The sequence below is a fragment of the Pinus tabuliformis genome, chromosome 4_2 (assembly GCF_031772625.1).
Source record: "Pinus tabuliformis cultivar Carrire ecotype Pingquan chromosome 4_2, CPIR1, whole genome shotgun sequence".
NCBI lineage: Eukaryota > Viridiplantae > Streptophyta > Pinopsida > Pinales > Pinaceae > Pinus > Pinus tabuliformis.
The window spans coordinates 644,443,441-644,466,518 of record NC_142304.1 but is presented as its reverse complement, the minus strand read 5'-3'; the positions used below and the strand labels follow the sequence as shown (position 1 = coordinate 644,466,518).

Here is a 23,078-nt window from a genome sequence, read left to right as displayed (position 1 = left end):
GAACATATCACGTACTGTCAAAATTTCTCTCCTATGATCAACTGTTCATTTCATTTCGTGTTACACAAAATATCTTCCCCTACAATATTGTACATATCGCTCCAGATTAAAAAGAAGATGCAATGAACAAATTCAAGATTTGAGAACGGATACCACATACACCTAACATCCAACCAAATCTGTTTTTAAGTGAAATACATATGAATTTAAAATGTTCAGAACCTGAAAAAGACGTAATTTTGTCAACTTAAGTAGCAATGGCTGGTTTAACCTTCAACTTAATATAATGTAAGAAAGGATCAACTCAATTTGTTTTGATCGTTGAGATGACACATCTCAATTTGTTTTGTCGGTGAATGATTTCATTTTCAGATCATATTTCACGGCGTCACCTTCAGCTAAATTTTCCTGTGGAAAACACGTGGTCTCCATGATACACCAAATCGTATCTCATCTAAATCTAAATTTCCCTCTCCCCTCATGACATGTGACAGAGTGGAGGATATGACAGACAGGACGAGGCATGCGCGCCGTCTGCCATAATCCATGCTTTTCTCAAACCCCTTGCCAAGCCAATCCCTCAACTCACACGTATTTTATATGCAACTTCCCGTGCCGTAGTTGAATTGGTCCACGCGTGAATCATTTCATTTTCAGATCTTATTTCACGCTGTAACCTGTTCATGTATTTCCTTATTCCTCATTGTCTTTGTGATGGAATACACCAAACCAAATCATTCCTCGTCTAAAAATCTAAGTTTCAAGATCCCCTCATATCCAACATCACATGTGACAACCAGTACCTCATGGCATCTTTAATAATTGAAAGTTTCAAAGAAAATGACAGACACGACGCGGCATGCCAACCGTTTGCAATAATGCATGCTTTTCTCACACCCCCTTCCGGGCCAGACTCTTCGAAGATTTTTAAAATATTTTTAAGATAAATAATAACGAAAGCAAATAAATTATCTTATATTAAAAGGGAATATTAAATACCATACATTCTATTTTAATCATTTTTTTGCCTTAAACTATAATTTACAGTGTTAGGTACATCTCATCTATATCATATATCTATAAGCCGATATCGGATTCACTTTCCTTCATTGTTATCTATCCATAAAATTCCAAAAATAAGTATTAAATACCATACACTCAATCCAAAAACCTCTTTGGCAAGAGTATGAATTTAACTTGCTATACACATTGCATATATAGGCAATCCCTCTATCGGTTGACATCGTTTCCGCTCTTTTAGTCATAGTGGCAGATAGTTGCTGCCACCGAAGTATCATCTTCCTTTCGTGTTCCAATCTCCAGGCTCTGTCAATATGTCTGAGATGCTCAGAAAACGCAGTCGAGAGCTGGAGTGCCTGCCCGACTGCACTGCTGTCCGGGAGTGGAAACGCTTCCACGTTGTTGAAATGGATCAATTTCATCATCCTCTGGTGTTAGACAAAACCCTAGCAGCAGTAGAAGAAGAGTACGTTCCTAGCCAGGAGGCCGTAAATGAAGTCATGAGAAGCCTGGAGGAAGAAATTGGCGTGACTTCTTATCCCTCCTCAAACCTTGGGGATAATTCGGCGGTGTACGATAAGTCTAGCGGCCATGAAGGCCGAGAAACCCTAGCTCCAGACTCGGGGATTGATCTGATTTATCTGCTGGAGGCTTCAGACGATGAGCTCGGCATTCCCCTGAGCCCCGTTCTGGACTTGAAGGATGAAGTGTGCCACTCTCCCAACGAAACATCCGAGTGTTTGTTCAACAACCCGGATCTTGAATCCTTTGGTGAAAATTGGCACTTTGAGGACGACTTTGAAAGCTATCAACAACTTGCATGGTGTGAAGATGCCGGTGATGCAAGCAAGCTATCTTCAATTTGCACACTTTGTGCTCTTCACCTTTCTTCTCATATCCGAGAGGCTGTTCCACATAGACCTCTTCCATTAACACTCCATTTAGGAATGCTGATTTCACATCCATTTGGTAGACTTTCCATTTGTTTTGTGCTGCTATGGACAGCACTGCTCTCACGGTTTCCATTCTTGCAACCGGGGCGAAAGTCTCCTCATAATCTCTTCCATACTGCTGCTTGTAGCCTTTAACAACCAACCTTGCCTTGTGCCTTTCTATCTTGCCTTCAGCATTGTTCTTGGTCTTGTAGACCCATTTCACACCAATGACTTCTTTGCCTTTTGGTAACTCAACCAAATCCCATGTTTTGTTTCTCTCTATGGCATTCATCTCCTCATCCATAGCTTCTATCCATTTCCTATCTTTGATTGCATCTTCGAAATGAATAGGATCATCAACATGACAATACAAGGCAAATAAGGAATTCATTCCTTCATCATAAATATCACTTAGATTTCTAAACTTCTTACCTCGTTCACTTGGTGTGCAAGTGCTTGAAGATGCACTTGAATTTCCTCCTTGTGGTGTGCTTGGAGAAGCACTCTCATTGATCCTCAATGGTGTACCTTGCTGTCTTTGTGTTGTCCTCAATGGTGTTCCTTGCTGTCCTTGTGTTGGCGCTGCTGTTTGGGGATTCATTTCAGCCACTTCCTCTTCATCTTCATCATGAGACAAACAGCTCTTGACATTCACTGTTTTCTCTATGCTTCCATCCCAAGCTTCCTCTTCAATGAATTGAACATCCCTGCTGACAAAGAACTTCTTGGTAGATGGAATGTACAGCCTGTAGGCTTTGGATTCCTCACTGTATCCAATGAATAGACATTTCTCCCCTTTGCTGTCCAACTTCCTCCTTAGCTGATCCGGAATGTGTGCATAGGCCACACACCCAAAAACTCTCATGTGGGTGACTCCTTGCTTTCTCCCACTCCATGCTTCTTCTGGCACCTTGTTCATCACTGCTTTTGTAGGACACCTATTCAATATATAAACTGCACAATGTACAGCTTCAGCCCAATACTCATTTGGCAAATGCTTTGCCTTCAGCATGCTCCTCGCCATATCCATGATGGTCCTGTTCTTCCTTTCAGCAACTCCATTTTGCTGCGGAGTGTACCTTGCTGTAAACTGTTTATGAATTCCATTTTCTCTACAAAATCTTAGGAATTCCTTGGAGATATACTCACCTCCTCTATCAGTTCTCAAAACTTTAATGTGCAGCCCGCTTTGGTTTTCAACAAATGCCTTGAAATTTTGGAATTTCTCAAACACTTCACTTTTGTTTTTAAGGAAATATATCCAAGTCTTTCTTGTACAGTCATCAATGAATGTTAAAAAATATAGGCTGCCAGCTAATGATGGAGCTTGCATTGGTCCACATAAATCTGAGTGGATGATCTCTAAGGGTGTCTTTGCCCTTATGCTTTTCCCTGATGGAAAACTTTCTCTATGTTGTTTGCCCAAAATGCAACCTTCACATAGGCTGTCCAGTTTCTCTATCAATGGTAATCCTCTTACCATTCCTTTCCTACTCAACAAATTTAGACCTCCAAAATTGAGATGACCAAATCTCAAGTGCCACAACCAATTTTCATCCTTTGGCACGCTTTGGAAAGCCTCTTGGGTGACTGCTGCAATCTCATTTTTGTTTTTCAAATCTGCCCTGATCCGGAGAGGGAACATCCTGTTCCTTGTCATCTTCACTTCAGCAATGCATCTTTTGCTGGGTGGTATATCCATGATGGTGCACACATCATTTACAAAGTAAACATTGTAACCCTTTTGGATAAGCTGTCCAACACTCAATAGGTTACATCTCATTCCGGGGACATAGTAGACATCTGCTATGGTTTTCCTTTCTCCTTGTTTTGTAAATATTTTTATCTCCCCTTTTCCCATAACAGACACTTTACTATCAGTTCCTAGTGTGACCTCTGATTTCATATTCTGATCTAAGGCAGAAAAGAAGGCTATGTTTCCTGTCATATGGTTGCTGCAACCTGAGTCTAAAAACCAAATTTCCTCACTGTTTGTTTCAGCCATGTTACAGGCTAACAACACATTACTTTGACTGCTGTTTTCTCTAGTAACATTTGCATTTTGTCTAGTGTTCATATCATGCTGTTTCTTTCTACAATCACTTGCATAATGTCCATACTTTTTGCAATAATAGCATTGAACATTAGATTTATCATACCTTTGTCCTTGAGCATGATATTGTCCTCCTTGTTGGCTGCTGCCTTGGCCTTGGTTCTGATTTGGATTGCTGCCTCTTCCTTGTGCATTTGCTGAGCTGTTCCTTCCTCCTCTGTTCTGGCTTCTGCCTCTTCCTCTCTTGTTTCCTCTGCCTTGACCTCTTCCTCTTCCAAAGGACATCTGGGTCTTGAAGGCTTGCTCTAGAGATGAGTTTTCATTTCTACTCAACCTCTGCTCATGTGTTATCAGTGATGCATGTAGCTCATCAACTGAAAATCTTGAGAGATCCTTTGTCTCTTCAATGGTGGTGACAGTGGCATCAAACTTTGAGGGTAAGACCCTCAATATTTTCTCCACTATTCTTCTATCTTCAATTGTTTCTCCATGAGTTCTCATTTGTGTGATTACACCAATCACATGAGTGAAGAATGAGTCAATGTTATCTGACTCCTTCATGTTCAGATTCTCAAAATCCTTCCTCAGCAATTGTAGTTTTGCTGTCTTCACTCTCTCCATGCCTTGATAGGCTGTCTTGAGGGTTTGCCATGCTTCTTTTGATGTTTTAGCTGCTGCTATCCTTGGAAATATGCTCTGGTCTACTGCTAGATGCAACAATAAAATGGCCTTTGCATCCTTCTTCCTATTGCTCTTCAGGAGATCTCTCTCTCCCTGAGTTAGTGCATTGAACTCAGTTTCATCTGCTGGTTCTTCAAAACCTTCCTCAACTATTTCCCATAAATCTTGAGAGGAAAATAAAGCTCTCATGGTTATTGACCAGTAATCATAGTTCTTCCCATTAAACTGTGGGAGCTGGGTGTTAAACATACCCATGCTTGTGCTAGCCATTCCTTAACTGTGTATTTTTTTTAAAACAACTAACTGTCTTCTGCAATAACAAAAGAAATGCTTTTGAAGAATACCTGAATCCTGAGCTGTCTGAGTCTTCTAACTGCCTGAGAGGTTTTGCTGCAGCTACAAACCTTCTCCCTTCAGCTTCTTTAACTTCTTTAAAGAGCCTAAGCCTGCTCTGATACCACTGATGGGTATTTTTACATGGAGAAAATACCAAAAACCAAATAAACAAACACACACACAGAGACAATGCTCTGTTTTACTTTACTCCAGGATCTTTTTGTGCACAGGAAGACTCAAAAAAAATTCACTGAGAGACAAAGTATTTCACCACCATAAAAACATTCTATTCTTAACAATTTCCAACAAACACCAACAAACTCTAAAGAAAACATTAATTCTAGCAATATACATTATCTTTGTATTCTTAATACATCATTTTAGTTTTTATCACATTTCAAATAATTATAATTTCCCACTCTGCTTTTATATATCTACAAAATAATGTGTAAAATAAACTTACATATCAATTGAAAATTTAAAATAGAAGATATTTAATTTAAAAAAGATCATATTCAAAACCAAAGTATCAAATCTCAACTTAGAGTTATGATATTTTATTTCAAATGATAAATTTTAAAAAGCCTACAATTTGATTATATATATCAGTTTATCATCGAAAAATACCAACACATATTTGCGTAGCTGCTTGCGGAACACATGGTTCATGCAATACTAGAAAGTAGTTGGTTCATTTCTTAGCCCAAAGGGCATAACCAAGAAATCAAAGTGCCCATAGTGGCACCAAAAAATAGTCTTTGGGATGTCCTACTCCCTCACCTGAATCTTATGGTACTTGAGTGCAAGTCTATCTTGGAGAAGTACTTGGCTCCTCTTAGCTCATCCATCAACTCATCTATGCATGGGATGGAGTACTTGTTCTCTAGTGTCTTCTTATTAAGGGCACTATAGTTGATGCATATGTGTAGAGTCTCATCATTCTTCTTCACCAATACAACAAAAGAAGCAAAGGGGCTAGAACTCGGCCTGATATGGCCAAAGTCTAAGAACTCCTAAATGGCCATGTCATTCTCATTGTGGTATGCCATGGGATGACTGTAGGGAGTGGTGATGACTATCTGCACCCCGCCTATATCTCTATGGTGTGCTCAAAACCTTTGTATAGGGGATGACCTAGATAATTCTCTCCAAAAATTGCTTGATGCCTTTGTAAGACTACTAAAATGTTTGGCTGAGGCTATCGTGCATGAGTCTCTGTCTCTGAAATCCTGAGCTAAACTACCCATGCTATATCCCCATGTCGCAAACATGCCTCCATCCTATTGGCTGGAAAGAGTTGGGGGTGGGTACAAATGCATACCCCTCAACACTACATTCTTCCCATCATGCCCCATAAACTCCATCTCTAGGGCCTTATAATACTTAGTGACACACCCAAGAGAGTACAACCACTGAATTCTCAACACCACATTAGTGTCTAGTAAATTCACTACAAAGAAATCATCAGTGACCGAGTAGTTCCCATCGTCAATGTCATATTAGGGATTATCTTGGTGCATTGCATGGTCCTACCTGCCAATAATAAAACTGAGAATCACTCAAAAGGTTGTGTGCGTAACCCCCTCCATTCTACCAACTGGGCATCTGTAAAGTTGTGGGTGGCCCCACTGTCCACTAAAATAGTCACCTATTACTCCTAAATAGTTCCTATGACACATAATGTTAGGTACCTTGGGATCCCTATAAGTGAAGCGATGATGCCTCCCTTGGCACCCTAAGAATTTGGATCTTCTCTTGCATCATGGTGCTCCTCCTCTCTTCCCGTCTACTTCTACTCATCCTCCCCCTTAGGCTCACTGTTAGAGAACACTTCAATGTAATGAGACTTTCCCTTAGTGCATTTTTGGCTTGGAGCACATTGTTCCTAACATGTGAAGAAAAAAATATTTCCTCCTTCGGAGATCCCTCTTAGTCTCATCATCCATCTATCCACATCCTGTCAGCTCCTTCTAAGGAGTTTTTGTGTCCTTACCCTTATGAGTAAAGGTAGGTCTGGAAGGTACCCTAGTCTTAGGGACTATATCCAACATGTCCCTGGTCCTGGTAATAGAATCATGCAAAGTAATAGGCTTATAAGCCCTCACCCAACCATGTAATGGGTTTTTTAGTCCCTCAACAAATATCATAAGCAATCTCGCCTATGAGATGTCAGACACCATCACTTATGTCCTCTAGAACTCTCTAATATAAGCCTTTGTGTTGCTTGTCTCCCTTAGTTGCACTAGCTCTCTAAAGTGAAGTTATGGGTCCTTCCTAACAAATCGCTCTATAAACATCTATGTGAACTCTGTGTAGGAAGTAATGGTAGCATGACCCAAGACAATTAATCCATGATACCACCACTCATGTGCGTCTCCCTCTAGGTGAAATGTGGTGAACTTAATCAAATATGCCTCCCTCATGGGGTTTATCTAGAGAAAGGTGTCCAACTTATGCACCCATGCCCTAATAGAACTCATGGCTGACCCATCAAAACTCGGTAGTGTAATCTTCTCCATTGTCTTTTACAAGTCTTACTAGTTGTATTGACCTCCCTTGTATGATGAACAAACTCCACCTTTATGCTTCCCTTTCAAGTGGTAGAACTCCACAAAATACATGGTCATCTTGATTCTTGGGTCCAATGCATCATACTCCTCAATCCCCTCCGATAATGACCTCATCAAGGTTGTGAATGATTCTAGCTCTCTTGCAGGCCTATCTACAAATTGGGGCATTGTGGGATGACTGGAATGATAGATTATAGGTGGGGTCTCCTAGTAGTTTGTGCGTGCATGTGGTTGGCTCCCTTGACCAATCTAGGATCCTCCTTCCCCTTTATTGTCCTATCTCCCTTGGTTTTGTAAATGAAGTCCAATCCAACTACGCCAACATGTCCATGATGAGATTTTGCTGCATGGCCATATTTTCCAGTGCCAACTCCTTTCCTCCTTGTTCATTCCCTCCTTTGTTCTCCATGGGATATTCATCCTAGATATCACAATCTCTATTGCACTCTACTTTAGTATTTGAAAAAGGGTTATGTCCTCATCCTATACCACATCCTCTTCTACCTTGACCCCTACAATTGTGAAAGAATACACCTCCAAAATGAGGTGGCATCATAAGTTCCTACTCCCATAGGCTAAGAACATGCTCTGATACCAATGTAATATTCCTAAAAGGAAATTAACAATAAATACCAAAGAAATGAACTAAGAACAACAATATAAATTTAAAACCACAAACACAAATCAAGACACCAAGATATCGAACAAAATAAACAGAGACATTTTATTAATAAACTAGGCTGGAGTACATAGAGTGAGATGAAATGATATAAGCTGGCCTTGCGATGCAAGATATGTAAAACCTAGAAGATAAATCTTTGACCTAGATGAGGAATGGCCCAAAAAAAGAAATGCACACTTCTCAATAATAATCTCCTACTGACTACTCACCGGAAAAATGGTTTCAAGGTTGAATACTCCTAAAAATTCTCTAAAAATTTAACCCCAGACTCCTCTCCCAAAACTCACAAAACCCAGTAAAGGGTTTAGCCCCACTTCAAGCAGTGGGAAAGCCATCCAACATGTGCATACTACCCAAATGGCTAACTATCTGTACCCTCGTGAGAAATTTGTTGCTAAAAACAATTTCCTAGGTCCATCTCTAAGAAATACTCCTAAAATCATAAATTCAACCTTAAAAATCCCTTCTCCTTGGAAACTCAAGCTCCCAATAGTCCTGCTCCAAATCTTGCATAAATTGTGCCTAGTAAGCTCCACAAATTGCTAGAAAATGAGAAATTTGGCCCACAAAAATGGCCCAAATCTACCCCTGCAAAATGTCACCAAAATTATGGCTCTAAGATGGGAAATGCTACTACAAATTCTGTCTACCCAAACCACTGAAGCTCGCCTAGAAACTACCAAGACAAACTGCCTTTATGCCTAGGAAGCAGCATTGGTTCATTCTGCTGCAAATAATGCCCTATGAAAGCCCCAGAATGGACTCCCCAAATTCCCAGCTAGGGAGACACTTGAAATTCTCCAAAATTGGTGTGGAATTTCACTTGAAATTCCAATATTCAAAAACACTCCAACCCTTGTGCTAAACGACTACAAGAGAGGTTGAATTCTGAAATGTAATGATCAAAAGATAATCAAATTATGCCTTGCTTTTATCTTTTATATTCTCGGCCTATGCACACCCCCTTGGTGGTCCCCACATTCCACTAATTCTCACTCCTTCCCTCATGGGGTGCATATTTCCTCCCTTTCTTGAGAGTGGAACCCATTCACTTATTTTTTCTAAGTCTAAGATGCCAAAAACTGTATGGAACACCACAATTGCAAAAATTGGTATTCTTCACAACTTTTATCGAATTGAGGATATCATACTCCTTCCTGAAAAAATTTCTTATCCTCAAGCAACTACAATGTTGGGTGTTGTAAAACCTGCTCTCTCTCCCATGTAACATCCTCCTTAGGTAAGTCTTTTCGTCTAACAAGGAAACCCCTAATGACCTTGTTCCCGAGCATCCTCTCTTGTACCTCCAAAATTGCTTCAGGAACTAATACAAGATTTCCTTCCTAATATAATGGTGCAAGCTCTGCAGAGGATGATACTTGTTGCCTCAAATGATTTTTCAAGCATGACACATAGAACATGCTACGCACCTTACTCCCTCGTGGAAGCTCCAACTCATATGCCACCTCTCCCACACACCTAGTCACCCTGTACAGTCCATAGAAATGGGGTTTAAGCTTATCAACCCCATTCTGCTTGAGGGTTGATTGTTGATACTATTAGCACTCCAAAATTTCCAAGGGTTGTTCAATGTGTTGAAAACAAATATCAGAAGAGACTACAAACCTACTTTGGAGCTTACGATCTAGCCTTCCTAAACTCAGAGAGGGCTCTCTCTATATGATTTAACTTTGTTTATTTTAATGGATTTTAGGCTAGTTATGTATGCTCAATTGGGTTGATTTTGATTGTGTTGGTGGAATTAGTGACTTATAGGAATAGGTGCTTTTCCATTTTCCATTAGGCTATGGAGTCAATGAGGCTTTGAAAATAGAACAACAACAAATTATAGAGAAAATGTTACAGGGCAAGATAGGTGAGTAATTGCAGATCTCAAGGCTGGATGGTGAAATGACTTTTCAATCGGGATCAAGAAGCAATTAAGAATTCCTTAAACCAAACAATGAAGAAGGATGAAGAGAATTAATCAGGATCAGAGGGCAATTAAGAGTTCTCTAAACTAGATATCAAAATAAAACATAGAAATGTATAATAGTAAAAGCATAGTGTAATATTTAAGCAAATTCTAGAGTAACATCCTTGTTATATCAATTAGAATTAGAACACATATGAATTTATGGAATACTTAGAAAATAACATGAACAAATGAAATTTGTACTTCACTGAGATAGCTCAACACATGAATCCTATAAAGAAGTTTCTTTATAACTGATCATGTCTGTCAACTGGAATTTTGGTACAATAACTCTTAGGTAATAGATCAGTCAGCTACAGCCATATTCAGAAATCCACCCACAATACTTCAAATTATGAAGTATTTATACAAAAAACTATTACAAAATATCCTAAACTAATTTAGGAATTATTCAAGGAAAAAGAAACATCGTCATGCAAGAAGATAGAGACACCTAGGAGACTAAAGGCCAGCTATCCCTGCTTTTATTGGTTTTGTTGTTTGTTGTTTTGATTTTTTGATGCTTTCTCTCTTTTGTTGTTGCTCTACGATGGCTATTTTTTATGATGTTGAGTGTCTTTTATGCTGGCTTTATCTTTAAACTCTTTTTTTTACTTTTAAACTCTGTCTTTCATATGATACTCTTTAACTTAACTGATCTGTTGCTCTTTACTGTTTTACCTTGACTACTCTTGACTGCTCTATTTTCAGTGTTTTACCTTTCATTTTCACAGCAAATCATTCAAATTTTCCTAAGACTCTACATCTGGTAATTTAATCTTTACCATTCTTCTTAAGATTTCATCAACCTCTGTGTATTTTGCAAATGTAGGTTTGTCGATAACGAGATATTTTACCTCATGTTGGAGGTAAAGTAGATTCTCAAAATTCTGATAAAGCACTTTCCCTATTGGAATTCCTTTCATGGCTGAATTGTTTACTTGTTTCTTTGCCACTTCTATGATTTTCTTATCATAGTCTTTGTGCTTCATCAATTTGTCATTGATAACCAAAGGATTTGGCAGACTTTTCTGCCTCAAAACATCAAATTTCACCATAAATCTGGTTATTGCAAGCTCCATGTTTTGACACTTGTCTTCAAGTTGTACAATCAAGTTCCTCTTAGAAATTGCCTTTCTCACTTCTAGAATTGTTTCAGTCTTGTCACTTATGGCAATCTCTTCCAATTCCTATTTCTTCTTGGAATTAAGAAACTTAATGATTTCATTGGCCTCCTCTAGCTTCTTACCAAGTTCTTCCTTAAATTTTTGAATAGCTTCAGTTGCTTCCTTGATTAAATCCTTCTGCTCAAATATGACTTGGATGGATGGCCAAATATCATTAACAGAGTTAATGATATTGGCCCACAGCTACTGCTTTGCTTGGGCAAGTGGTTCTTTCAATGTCAATTCTTTCTTTAACTTCTGTATTCTTTCAGTCAATCTGTTTGACTTCTATGTTTCATTTTTATGCATGATTTGTACCAACCTCTTTTCATCTTCTAGACTTTTTATTTGATATTTAATTCTATTTATTTCATTTGTTTGGATGGACATATCCTGCGTAGCTTTGATTAATTTACCTACTTCATCACTAGGATGAGTTGTTGTTGTAGGTGATTCTGTAACTGATGTAGTTGTTGATGTAGTGGGAAGTGTTGTAGCTACTGGAACTGATGTGGTCGCTGAAGCTGCTAAATTAGAAGGAACTGTTGTAGTAACTATAGGAATAGTAGTGACAGTAACTCCTTCCATGCTGACCTTCTTTTCCTACACCAATTTGTCCATCTCTTTCTCCATTTCTTTCAGTTGAGCTGTCAACTGAAGGATGAGATTCATCATTTCATCTTTTTTGGCTTCATTCTCCAAAACTTCTTTTGCTTGTGGATGTTTAGTAGGATTTAATTTCAGCTGCTTCTTCAACACAACAATGTCTTCATTCTTCTTTTTTATGAGTTTTTTTGCTGCCTTGATGTCATTTGGATTATAACCAATTTCAATAACCAAGTCTTCCAGTGATTTAATTCTGTTATCCTTTGCCTGTGAGGATGCCTTCTCTATTTTTAACTGTGATTTGATATTCTCTAGAGAATTTTGTAGTTTTTGTACACTCATAGCTTTGTTGGTCATAGTTGAGTATAGCATTTCTCTCGCTTGCTTATGAAATTCTATTTGGTCTATAGGATGAACATCTTTGGTAGGAATATCATAATCTCTGTTTTTGTAATCTACTAATGAATTAGGATGCTGTACTGTGGGCTGCAAAAAGGTCATCTGCATTTTTCTTGTCTTATAATCAAATGCAGAAAGTAATCTGTTCTAGCTGCCAAGAGTCTGCTTCAAGTACTGTGAATATATTTCAGCTTTTATTTCTTCATTTTTGGCCTTAATATCTTTGTATCTTTCTTTTATGTCTATTTCTCTTTCCATTGGTTTACTTGAATAAGAGACTTCAACACTATGCTTCTTCTTGATGATCTTAGCACTAGAAGTTCAAGGCTAATGAGTTTCCTTTGAAACTGATGGAAGTGCATTTTCTTTAATTACAGTGTCTGTATCAATGATCTCAATTGTATCAATTACTTCTTCTTGATCATTTACTGGATTCAACTTTGTTCTTTTTCTATACATAATTTCAAATTTGTTATCTGTTGTATCTTTGTTTGAGCAAGAACATTCTTCTCTAGTCCCTTTTGCATTTCTGTCCTGTAGGGCTGGAGTATGTAGAATGGAACTAGTATCCATCTGCTTCTCCATATCCAGTAAGGTGTTTTCCACCCACTCTGACTGGTTGGCATATCTTTCAATCTCTGGCTTGGAATCATGCATAAAAGGGCTCAATTTAAACTTGACTCTCAGTTATTTTATGACACCCAAAGGATCATACTACCATTTGAAACTATCACTGAACTTCATTTCTTGTAAACATCTTTCTGCTTCCTCTCCAACATCCTTATTATTGTAGATAAAAGGACCAAGTTGGTTCTTGATTTTAAACTGTGTTTTCTTCTTGGCTGATAGAAATTAACATCATCTGAATTTAAGATCTTCCTGATATATTCTAGTGCAAATACCCTGGGGAGATATTTGGGCAGCTTATGTGGAGTGAGTTGACATCCATACACCCTAATTTCAGTGTAGTTTTGGTATAAATACCAGTCCCCTGTTCTACTATGTTTTGACAACTGTAAAACTTTCTTTATTTCATCACTGACCCTGGGTTGATTGCTACTGCTTAGCATGTTAAAAACTGGGTGAACAAATGAATCAATGAAATCCTAGTAGTTGAAATCAATGGAATATTTTCAGATTAAGGGTGTCCAAAAGATAACAGATCTAGGATTGCCTTTAGTGTCCAGTTTTGGATGTTAACTGTAAACCTTTCTGATTGGAAATATAGAAACATATGGAACAATACTGAAGATTATTTGAATACTCTTTCATCTAGCAATCTGATCAGTTGATCATGGATTCTGTCTGCTAAGAATTGGGCAAAATTGAAAATTGTAGCTGTAGGGTTGCCTGGGCAAAAAGTAGAAAGGAAACCAAGTATAGGTTCATCTACGTGTTCATCAGTAGTATATCCTAGAATACATGACATCATGGTTACAATCTGTCTAGTTCTCTCATAGAAAATGGTGGCAGAATATGGAGGGCTGTCTGTAGGAACTTGAGTTTTTTCTAGGAGGAAAGTCTGGAAAATTTGGGATCTCTTGGGAAGGTCCAGCTTTAAGTACAAATCAATTAGGTTTTCAATAGAAAATAGGGCTTCATCAGGCTTTGGTTGGATCTGCAACATTTCATTTATTGATCTTGCAGTGATTGTGAACAAAATTTGTTGGTTAGGAGAGACTATGGCTCTTTGACTTGGGAAATAGCAAAGTTGGCATAGGTGGATGATTTCAGGGAACTGGTATACCTGTGGGAACAAGTATTTGGGTAAATTTGACACCCATCGCTGAATATCATCATTCTGGTTGAGGAATTTATCTTTGCTCCAGCAGTGGAGTTTTAACATATTATTAGGGGAGGCTGTGTCTTTGATCTGGAAATCTCTATCGGCGAATGGGAGGTGGTCAATATCTAGGTTAGGAGATTGCTGGGATTTTGCTTTTAGAATGCTTTGGGAAGCCATAGATTTGTTTATTTTATTCAATTTATCATTATCTAGCTTAAGAAGTAGGCTTAGGACCTCTGGAATAGTGTGAAAAGATGAATACAGTCTGTAAAAAGGGTTTTGGATGCAACAATGGCTTTCTTTAGGGTGGCAAGGCTTTTAAATTGGTTCAATTGATTAACCTATTAGAAATGATGTGCAAAGCTTAAGTATAGGCCTTCAGCACTTTAGGAATACTTGGAAAATGAAGCTTTGGTATGCAAAAGGGTTCTCTGGGGGCAGCAGAGGCTTTCTGAGGCTTCAATGGTCTTTACACTACTTCAAAGCAGAGTCGATAGTGTCTTCTGGTAGTAAAATTTTGAATTCTGGTTGTAAATGGCTTAAAATAGTTCAGCAGATATTCTGGCGCTTTAGAATAGGTCAGCAAAGGTTCTTTTCTACAATCCTTAATAGAATAATAGTGAAAAGATTGGAAAGGGCAGCTTCTTTTGTTTTTAACCAACGTTGGTTAATCTTTGGGTGCGGGGTGAAATTTAAATAGAAGGGTTGTTTCATCTAACGTGAGGAGGTAGTAAGGTGGTTTATCACACACTTAAAAGTGGAATGGTGGTATTATTTTGGAGGATGTGATATAACATGGGGTTGCCACGTAGCAAAAAGGCGGGCGGGGAAAACAAATTATCTCACATACTTTTGTGATGTTAAAATTCGGACGTCAGAGTGTGCGATATGGAATGCGGGCCATTGGATCTGGAGGTGGGTGATCGAAGGGTTATCGGGTGGCAGAGTTGTGAGGGATGAGTCGGGGTGTGGGGTCAGGTTAATTAAAATGTAACGTAGTTAATTAAAAAGTAAATACGAGAATTAATATATGCAATGAGGGTTAATAAAATGTGGGACCCGGGAAGATATTACAACGAGGGTTTAATAAAATAAACTATAGTTTATCAAATGAAAATGGGGGTTAATGAAATGGTATGTGGGGAAAAAATATACTAGGGATATGAGTTAAAAGGGTATCGGGGAGGGTTTTTCAATGGGGCCCAATACATTTTAATTATTTAAACTTAGGATAAGGGGGTTTTAGTGGGTTAAAATGAAAAAAAGGAAATTGATAAGGGGAGAATGATTTTTAAAATGAAATGTCTAGGGGAGGCTGTAAAATAAAGGGAAAAGGGGTTATTTTACATGGGAAAATGAGATGAAATAAGGGAAAGGTAAAATGAAGGGGAAGGGATATTTTTACAAGGGGTAAATGAGTTTGGAAGGAAGTTAGTAATATGAAATAAACCAATTGATGCTTTCCATGCCTTTTGAAAACTGCTTCTGCCTACCCATCATTTACCCTAACATTTTTTCTTCATTTACTGGGTGCATTTGAGCTTGCTGACCCTTTATTTCTTTTTCTTTTGTAAGCAAACTATCTAATTCTAACCTTATGACTTTCCAATGGCTCAGATTAAACTATTGAGCTCATTATTATTCTCTACCTAACTACTGATTTGCCAAGATTAAACAGTTTGGCTAGATCTTTATTCTCTATCTATCAGCATGAAATTTAAAGCATGAATGAATCAAGACTAATCTATTTGACCATTATGGATTGTGGCATTTTTTACAAGCTGCACACAATCTTATTTTGCAAAGTAAAGTAAAAATTAGTGGCATTTGAATTTGCATCACTTTCAGAATCTATTTTTTATCTCTTTTTGGTGGGGTTTATACTTTATACTTTTTTTTATCTTTTTCTTTTATTAGTCCTTTGATTTTTCTTTTAGGACTTCACCCTCTTTACATTTTTTTTTTTAATATGGGAAACATTTTGTAGAAAGAAAAAGTATGTACAATATTACAAGACTAATCATAGTCAATTCAAAATTATGAATCCTATTATTATAGGACCCTAACAGTGGCTCCACATGGGTATGGAATTTCCTGGTGAAATGTCAAGAACTTTAAGATCAATAGCCTTTGAAACTTTGGCTGTGCTTGACTTGTAACTTCTTTTCTGTGATCTGCTTTATTCATACATATGATGCTACACCTTTCAAATCTTAGGGCCTTCTCTTCAGGCTTCAACCTCAAAAGATAATCATCCAATCCAATCTAAACTTTGCAATGTTGTGTACAATGAGGAAAGTAAACAAATGAACTAATGTTAATCTGGGGAAAAGTAATGCTTCAACATTCTACCATTGACTGGTCCACCTGGTAGATCTATTCCATCTAACTGCTTCAAGAAAAATGCATTGTTACCTCTATAACCATAAATGATGTAAGGGCCTTGCCATAGGAAATCAAATTTACCATGTTTACCTTTTTCTTCTCTTATGGAATCCCATTTGAGTACTTTGGCACCGATGTAAAAATCATCAACTTTGGTTTTCTTGTCAAAAATCTTTTTGATTTTATCTTGGATCACTTGGGATTTGACATATACTTCTTCCCTGGTTTGCTGCAAATGTATTTTCTGATTTATCCTCCTTTGGATATCATTGGATTCTACCTGTAGTTCTTGGATCATATTCATCACGGGTACTCCTAAAGAGGATGGAAAAACAACATCCATTCCATATACTAGTTGATAAGGAAATGTACCAATGGACTTTTTTGTAGTTAGTCTGTCTGCCCATAAGGCATTAACCAACCTTTTGTTCCAGGTCTTCTTATTGTCTTCTAACATTTTCTTGATGATATTAACAAGGCTTTTGTTTGAGGATTCTGCAAGTCCATTACCTTGAGGGTAATAGGTCATGGAATGGCCAAGGGTAATGTGGTTTCAGTTACAAAAGCCTACCATTTTCTTGGATTTGAAGGCAACAACATTATCAGTGATGAGCTTTTGTGGGCATCCAAATCTAGAAAGGATTTCTCAAGGAATGAAATGATGACAAAATCTATGGCTTGTCTAGAAGGGATGACTTCTATCCACTTGGTGAAATAATCAGTGGCTGTCAAAATCCATTTATGTTGGGTAGAGGATGGTGGTTTGAGGGGTAAAGGTAATAGTTTTTTCTTGCCTTCAAATACTTTGCATTTGTGATAGGAGGTCACATATTTTTTGACATCTGCAAAAAGGGCGGGCCAGTAAAAACCCGCCCTTAAAATCTTATCAGCAGTTGTTTTCCAGTATAGGTGTCCCCCACAATCCCTTGCATGAAATTCTTGCATGACTTTGTCAGCTTCATCTTTTAATAAACAACTTAACAAAATGCCACCATTATCTTTCCAAAATAAAACATTGTCTAAGATACAATATTTCATTGCTTTCATCTTTAGGAATCTACTTTTAGTTCTAGATAAACTAGGAGGAGCTTGTAGGTTGAGTAAAACGAAAATAATGTCTGCATACTAGGGTGAATCTATGAAAGCTTCACTGATTTGTGGAGTCGCCATTTCTTCCTGATCATCTATAGCAGGAACGAAATTTATGTCTAAGGCTCGACAGTTCGATTCACCCATGAGTTTGGCTAAACCCTAGCCTTTAATCAATTTTGTAGGCTTGATCTCAATATCATATTCTAGTATGATGGCAATTCATTTACCTCTTTTTCCATCAAGCCCATTTTGAGTTAGAATGTCCTTTACAACTGAGTTTGGAACATATACTATTATGTGAGAGTACAGAATATATACTTTGAAATCCTTTATGGCTTTTAGTAAAGAAAGAGCCTTTTTTTCCATTATATTATACTTTAGTGTCGAATCTCTCAAAGTTTTATTAAAGAAGGCGATTGGTTGTTCATAACCCTCATCATTCTTTTGCAACAAGACTGCTGCAATAGTGTGTTCTGAACCATATGAAAAAATCAGGAAGTCTTTGTTGAAATTAGGACTTATGAGGACAGGTGTTTTAGTAAGGGCTTCTTTGATTGCTTCAAAAGACTGCTTAGCCTCTACTGTCCACTTAAGTGTTGAATCCTTTTTCAACATGTTATTCAAATATCTAATTAGTTCTACTAAGTTAGAAATGAATCTTCTAAGAAAATTTATTTTACCTAAGAATGATTGCAATTATTTAATGTTCCTAGGATGAATGATGTTTAGGATTGCTTCTATTCTAGTTGGATCAATTCTAATGCCTTCTTTTGAAATTATGTGTCCTGGGAGTTTTCCTTCTTCTAATCCAAAAAGTGATTTTTTAGGATTTAAGGATATGCCAAATTTTCTACATTTAATGAATACTCTTCTTAGATGATCTAGATGTTCATTATCTGATTTGGAAAACATTGTGATATCATCTAGGTAAATGACTAAAAAATCATGGATTTCTTTTGCAAAAGCTATGTCCATTTCTCTTTGGAATGTTGCTCCAGCATTAATCAATCCAAAGGGCATTTTCAAATACATGAAAGTTCCCTAGGGAGTGGTGAATGTAGTCTTTGCTTGATCTTCGAGTTGGACTAGGACTTGATTATATCCAGAGAATCCATCAAGTAATGAAATTCTGGATGACCCTACTACCGTCTGGAGAATGTGGTCCATTTTAGGGAGGGGATAGTTATCCTTCAGTGATACTTTGTTCAAGATTCTGAAATCAACATAGAGTCTGATTTCTCATTTTTGCTTTCTAGTGGGGACTAAATTATGATCTGAGCATCGTACATCCTTTTAACTTCTTTCTCTATTAATGGCATAAGAACAAGGTTAATTCTCCTTAGTTTCTATTTAAAGGGCTTCTGATCTTCTTTAATTGGGATCTTATGCTGGATAATGCTGGTATCATAAGACTTGAGGTCTTCATAACTCCAGGCAAAGATGTCTTGGAATTCTTTAAACAAGCTAATGTATTTTAGCTTTTCCTCTGGGGGTAATGACTTAGATATCTTGATGAGCTTAGGATTTTCCTCTGTCCCTATATTGCATTCCTCTATATCTGATCTTAGAGGCTCCATTTTAGGTTTTCGAGCTACATCATTGAAGTCAAAGATGTCTTCTAGAGGGGCTAATCCCTTAGGAAAAAAGTTGTCTTTGAGGTTTAAAACTTTTGATTCATCGTTGATTAATTCCTCAATTTCTACTGTTTCTAGTTTATCTATTTCTAATTTAGTGAATTTAGTTGGTTCTAACTTATTTACATCATTTACATCTATTTCACTATTGATGGTATAATCTGATGTACAGTCAGTGTCTATATTACCATTTCGAAATTCTCCTTCAGAAACCATAAAATCACGAATTTGATTGTCATGTGAGAAAATTTGCCAATACTTTAAATTGTCAGGTATGGTTGGTCTATGCCTTACCTCAGCTGTGTACTGATGATTTGGCTAGAATGGTAACTTGCATGTGCTGGAAAAAGTGGCTAAGCTATGAGCTTGCATGTTTTGCTTTCTTGGAATGACAACAAAGTCAGTTTCAAGGAAACAATTTATCAAGTCTAGGATAGTTTCTCTGTAGTAGCTAAGTCTAGGGTTATTGGTAATGTACTCTCCCTTGACTTGTTTTATAATGAGTTCTGAGTCTCCCATGATGGAAACTCTTTTAGCTCCAAGTTTTCTTATGATCTGAAGGCCTAGCACCAATGCTTCATATTCTGCCATGTTGTTAGTGCATTTGAAGTTTAATCTGAAGGCATGTCCTTCTGAATGATCATTTTCTAAATTATAGATCCATACTCCAGCTCCTGCTCCTAATCTATTCACAGATCCATCAAAATCTAAATTCCATAGAGACTCATGTGTTATGTTTTCGCTATCAGGTTCTTTGTGTTTTTCTTCTAAAGTTGTGATTTCATCTTTGCCATTGTCTGAATTATACAAGATAAATGAGTCCAGATTAGAATGCATGGAATAAATAGGCTAATTTTGTGGTATTTCTTAACTACTTACCATTTATTCCATCAAGGTTTCTCTGTAAATATTTCTTTGCTGTCAAAATACAAAAATGGTAGCATATGACATGTCTAATTGTAGAGATCCTTGTAATTTTGCTCCCCATGAGTGAGATAACAACATACCATATTTAGGTGGAATATCAGCAACTACTATGTCCATAACAATACTTTTTGTTGGGCATTGGACTAGAGTTACACACAAATATTTTATCAAGCCTAGGCATTTGAATTGACTAGAATCAAAGGAAAACAGGTCCTTGTAGGGTCTAGTGATGTCTAAGTTTAATATTTCCATGACTGCTTTAGGCATTAGGTTATGAGATGCTCCTGAATCTAACATAGCATTATGTAGGATTTTATCATGAACATTTAAGCTAATGTAGAATGGAGGAATACCCCCTTGTTGATGTTTTCCATTGATTTCTAGACCAAATAATAACTCATGTTGATCATCATTAAGGTTTACAGCATCTTTGCCTTCACATATGTCAAGTGTTTCAGTAATTTGTGCTTTGTATGATTCATTTTTTACCAGCTTTGTTAAAGGAACTTGCATTTTCAATTTGGCTATCTCAATTTTGATATTGAATGGCATTTGAGTTTTTCTTAGTTGAATGATTTCATCTTTAGCAATTTGGGTTTGTGTGTTTTTGTCTTCTTTACCAGCACTTGGTAATTCAGTTTGTGTATCAACAGTTTTTCTTTCTATTTTCTTATTTGGAATAGTTTGAGTAGTAGTTGAAGTTTGAGTTTTAGCTGAAGTTATCTCTACAATTTTTGGGCTAGAAGCCTCCTGAGTTCCTCTAGGTAGAATTTGTAGAACTTTGGTCACAGGATATTCTGCTATTTTCTTAGTTTGGGTTTGGACTGATTTCTTAGTAGGAACTTCTGTGTTATTTTTGCTTCTAAGGCTATACTATTTATGAAATTCATAGATAGCAGATTCATAGCCTTATTTGTAGTCAAAGGACTCTCCAGATTCTAATTGTAATTGTTGTAACAAGTACAATTCTTGCTCTTCCTGGGTAAGAAAAATGGCATCTTCATTGTTTACTCCCATCAAGTTTATCTAGATGTCATAGTATTCTTCAAGCTGTTGTGAACCTTTAGCATAATTTTCTTGGAAAGGTGGCCTAATTTGTTGATCAGGTGCACCTTCTCTTGATTTTCTAGTATTAGGATTTTTCCTAAAGTTAGGGTTTATGATTTGAGGTCCTTGTTGATTTTCCCACTGAGGTTTTCTTTCCATATTCTCTAATCTATCCATTAGATTTTATAAGCTTTTAGCTAAACTATCTATCTTAACATCTGAGGTGGATGGTTCTTCCTTAATGGTAACTCTCCTCTCATTCCTCATTCTAGCTCTTTTAGCCAACAAGTTAGCTTCTACACTAACTACATCACTCTGCATCTGTTCTAAAGTTGGAGGGTTTCTTTCTCTTAATTGATAGGACATGTCAGCATCAAATCCATCTGGAAATTTAATCAGGGCCAAGTCTGGTGGAGGTCTGATGTTCACTAGAATTGCATTGTAAATGTTGTTAAACCTAGTGCAGTAATCTTGAACAGATTCACTAGGAGATCTCCTAATGTTCTCATATTCAGATAATATCTGGAGAGGGTTTTTCTTTCTTTCCCACCTATTTATGAAAAATTGGTGGAAACCAACTAAATCAGTAATATGGTCAGTAGGTAAATATTTAAACCATTTTTTAACATCCCCTACCAGTGTTTGTGAAAATAATCTCATTTGTACATCAACCTCATCAACTTCATGTAACTCAAAATAATCTGTCATTTTGTTTACATGTTGTTGAGCAGTATACTGACCAGTACCATCAAACTGAACAATTTTACTCTGGTAATCCTATGGCATAGGATGTAAAGGGGCCCTTAAGGCCAAAGGTGCATATTTGTCTGCCATGGCTAAGGCTTTGGTTTGACTGGGAGGTAGAGTAGTGGTGCTTGAAGATGAACTTGGAAGGCTTGAAAATGAAGCTAAAATGTTAGGTTGGAGAGGAATTTTAGGTATGAATGGTTTTGTGGAATGAATTGTGGTGGATATTATAGGTGAGGTGGTACTAAATGAAGTTGTATTTACAGTTTCTAAAGATTTTGTAGAGAGTTTAGGAGTAGCAGTAGTTAGGGCAGCTAATTCAATTGACTGTTGAAAATAGGCTTCATTTATGTGCCTTATCAAAGTTGAGGTTAAAGCATCAAGTTTGTCAAAAGTGTCTAGAACATGTTGATCTAAATCAGGATGTATAGTATTATTCTTTGATTCAATAAAGTGAATAAAAGTAGGATCTATTACAGTATCATGGACTGAATTTTCAGATTTGGTACAAAACAAAGAATGCTCAAATGATAAATAAAATTGAAAATCCTCTAAGTTTGATAACTCTTTAGGAAGTTAATTTTCTTTGATTAGCTGACTAATGCTTTCTTGACTTTCTACTTTTCTTGGTTTTCTTAAAATTTTGTTAGGATCATCAACAATTGTAGCAGGTTGTGGACCAGGATGAGCCCTGGTATAGTATGTTATTTTAGAAGCCATAATTTTAACTTATAAGGATGATATGGAACAACCCTTTGCAACCTTAGGATGAAAAATAAGGAAAAATTGTCTCCATTAAGATTGATTTTAACTAGGGACTGAACTCCCCAGTATGGTCGCCACTATGTTAGCACTCCAAAATTTCCAAGGGTTGTTCAATGTGTTAAAAAGAAATATCAGAGGAAACTACAAATCTACTTTGGAGCTTAGGATCTAGCCTTCCTAAACTCAGAGAGGACTCTCTCTATATGATTTAACTTTGTTTATTTTAATGGATTTTAGGCTAATTATGTATGCTTAATTGGGTTTATTTTGAT

General features: G+C 37.0%; 1 protein-coding gene across 1 annotated transcript in view; it reads left to right on the top strand.

Annotated features, from left to right (window-relative positions):
- Positions 1-1,162: 1,162 nt before the first annotated feature.
- LOC149171018 (uncharacterized) overlaps positions 1,163-23,078 on the top strand; it is a 36,247-nt gene continuing 14,331 nt past the window's right edge. The window contains exon 1 of the mRNA XM_089425810.1: positions 1,163-1,928. Coding sequence (XP_089281936.1) covers positions 1,335-1,928 — 594 coding nt within the window. The 5' untranslated portion in view covers positions 1,163-1,334. The remainder of the gene's footprint in view (positions 1,929-23,078) is intronic.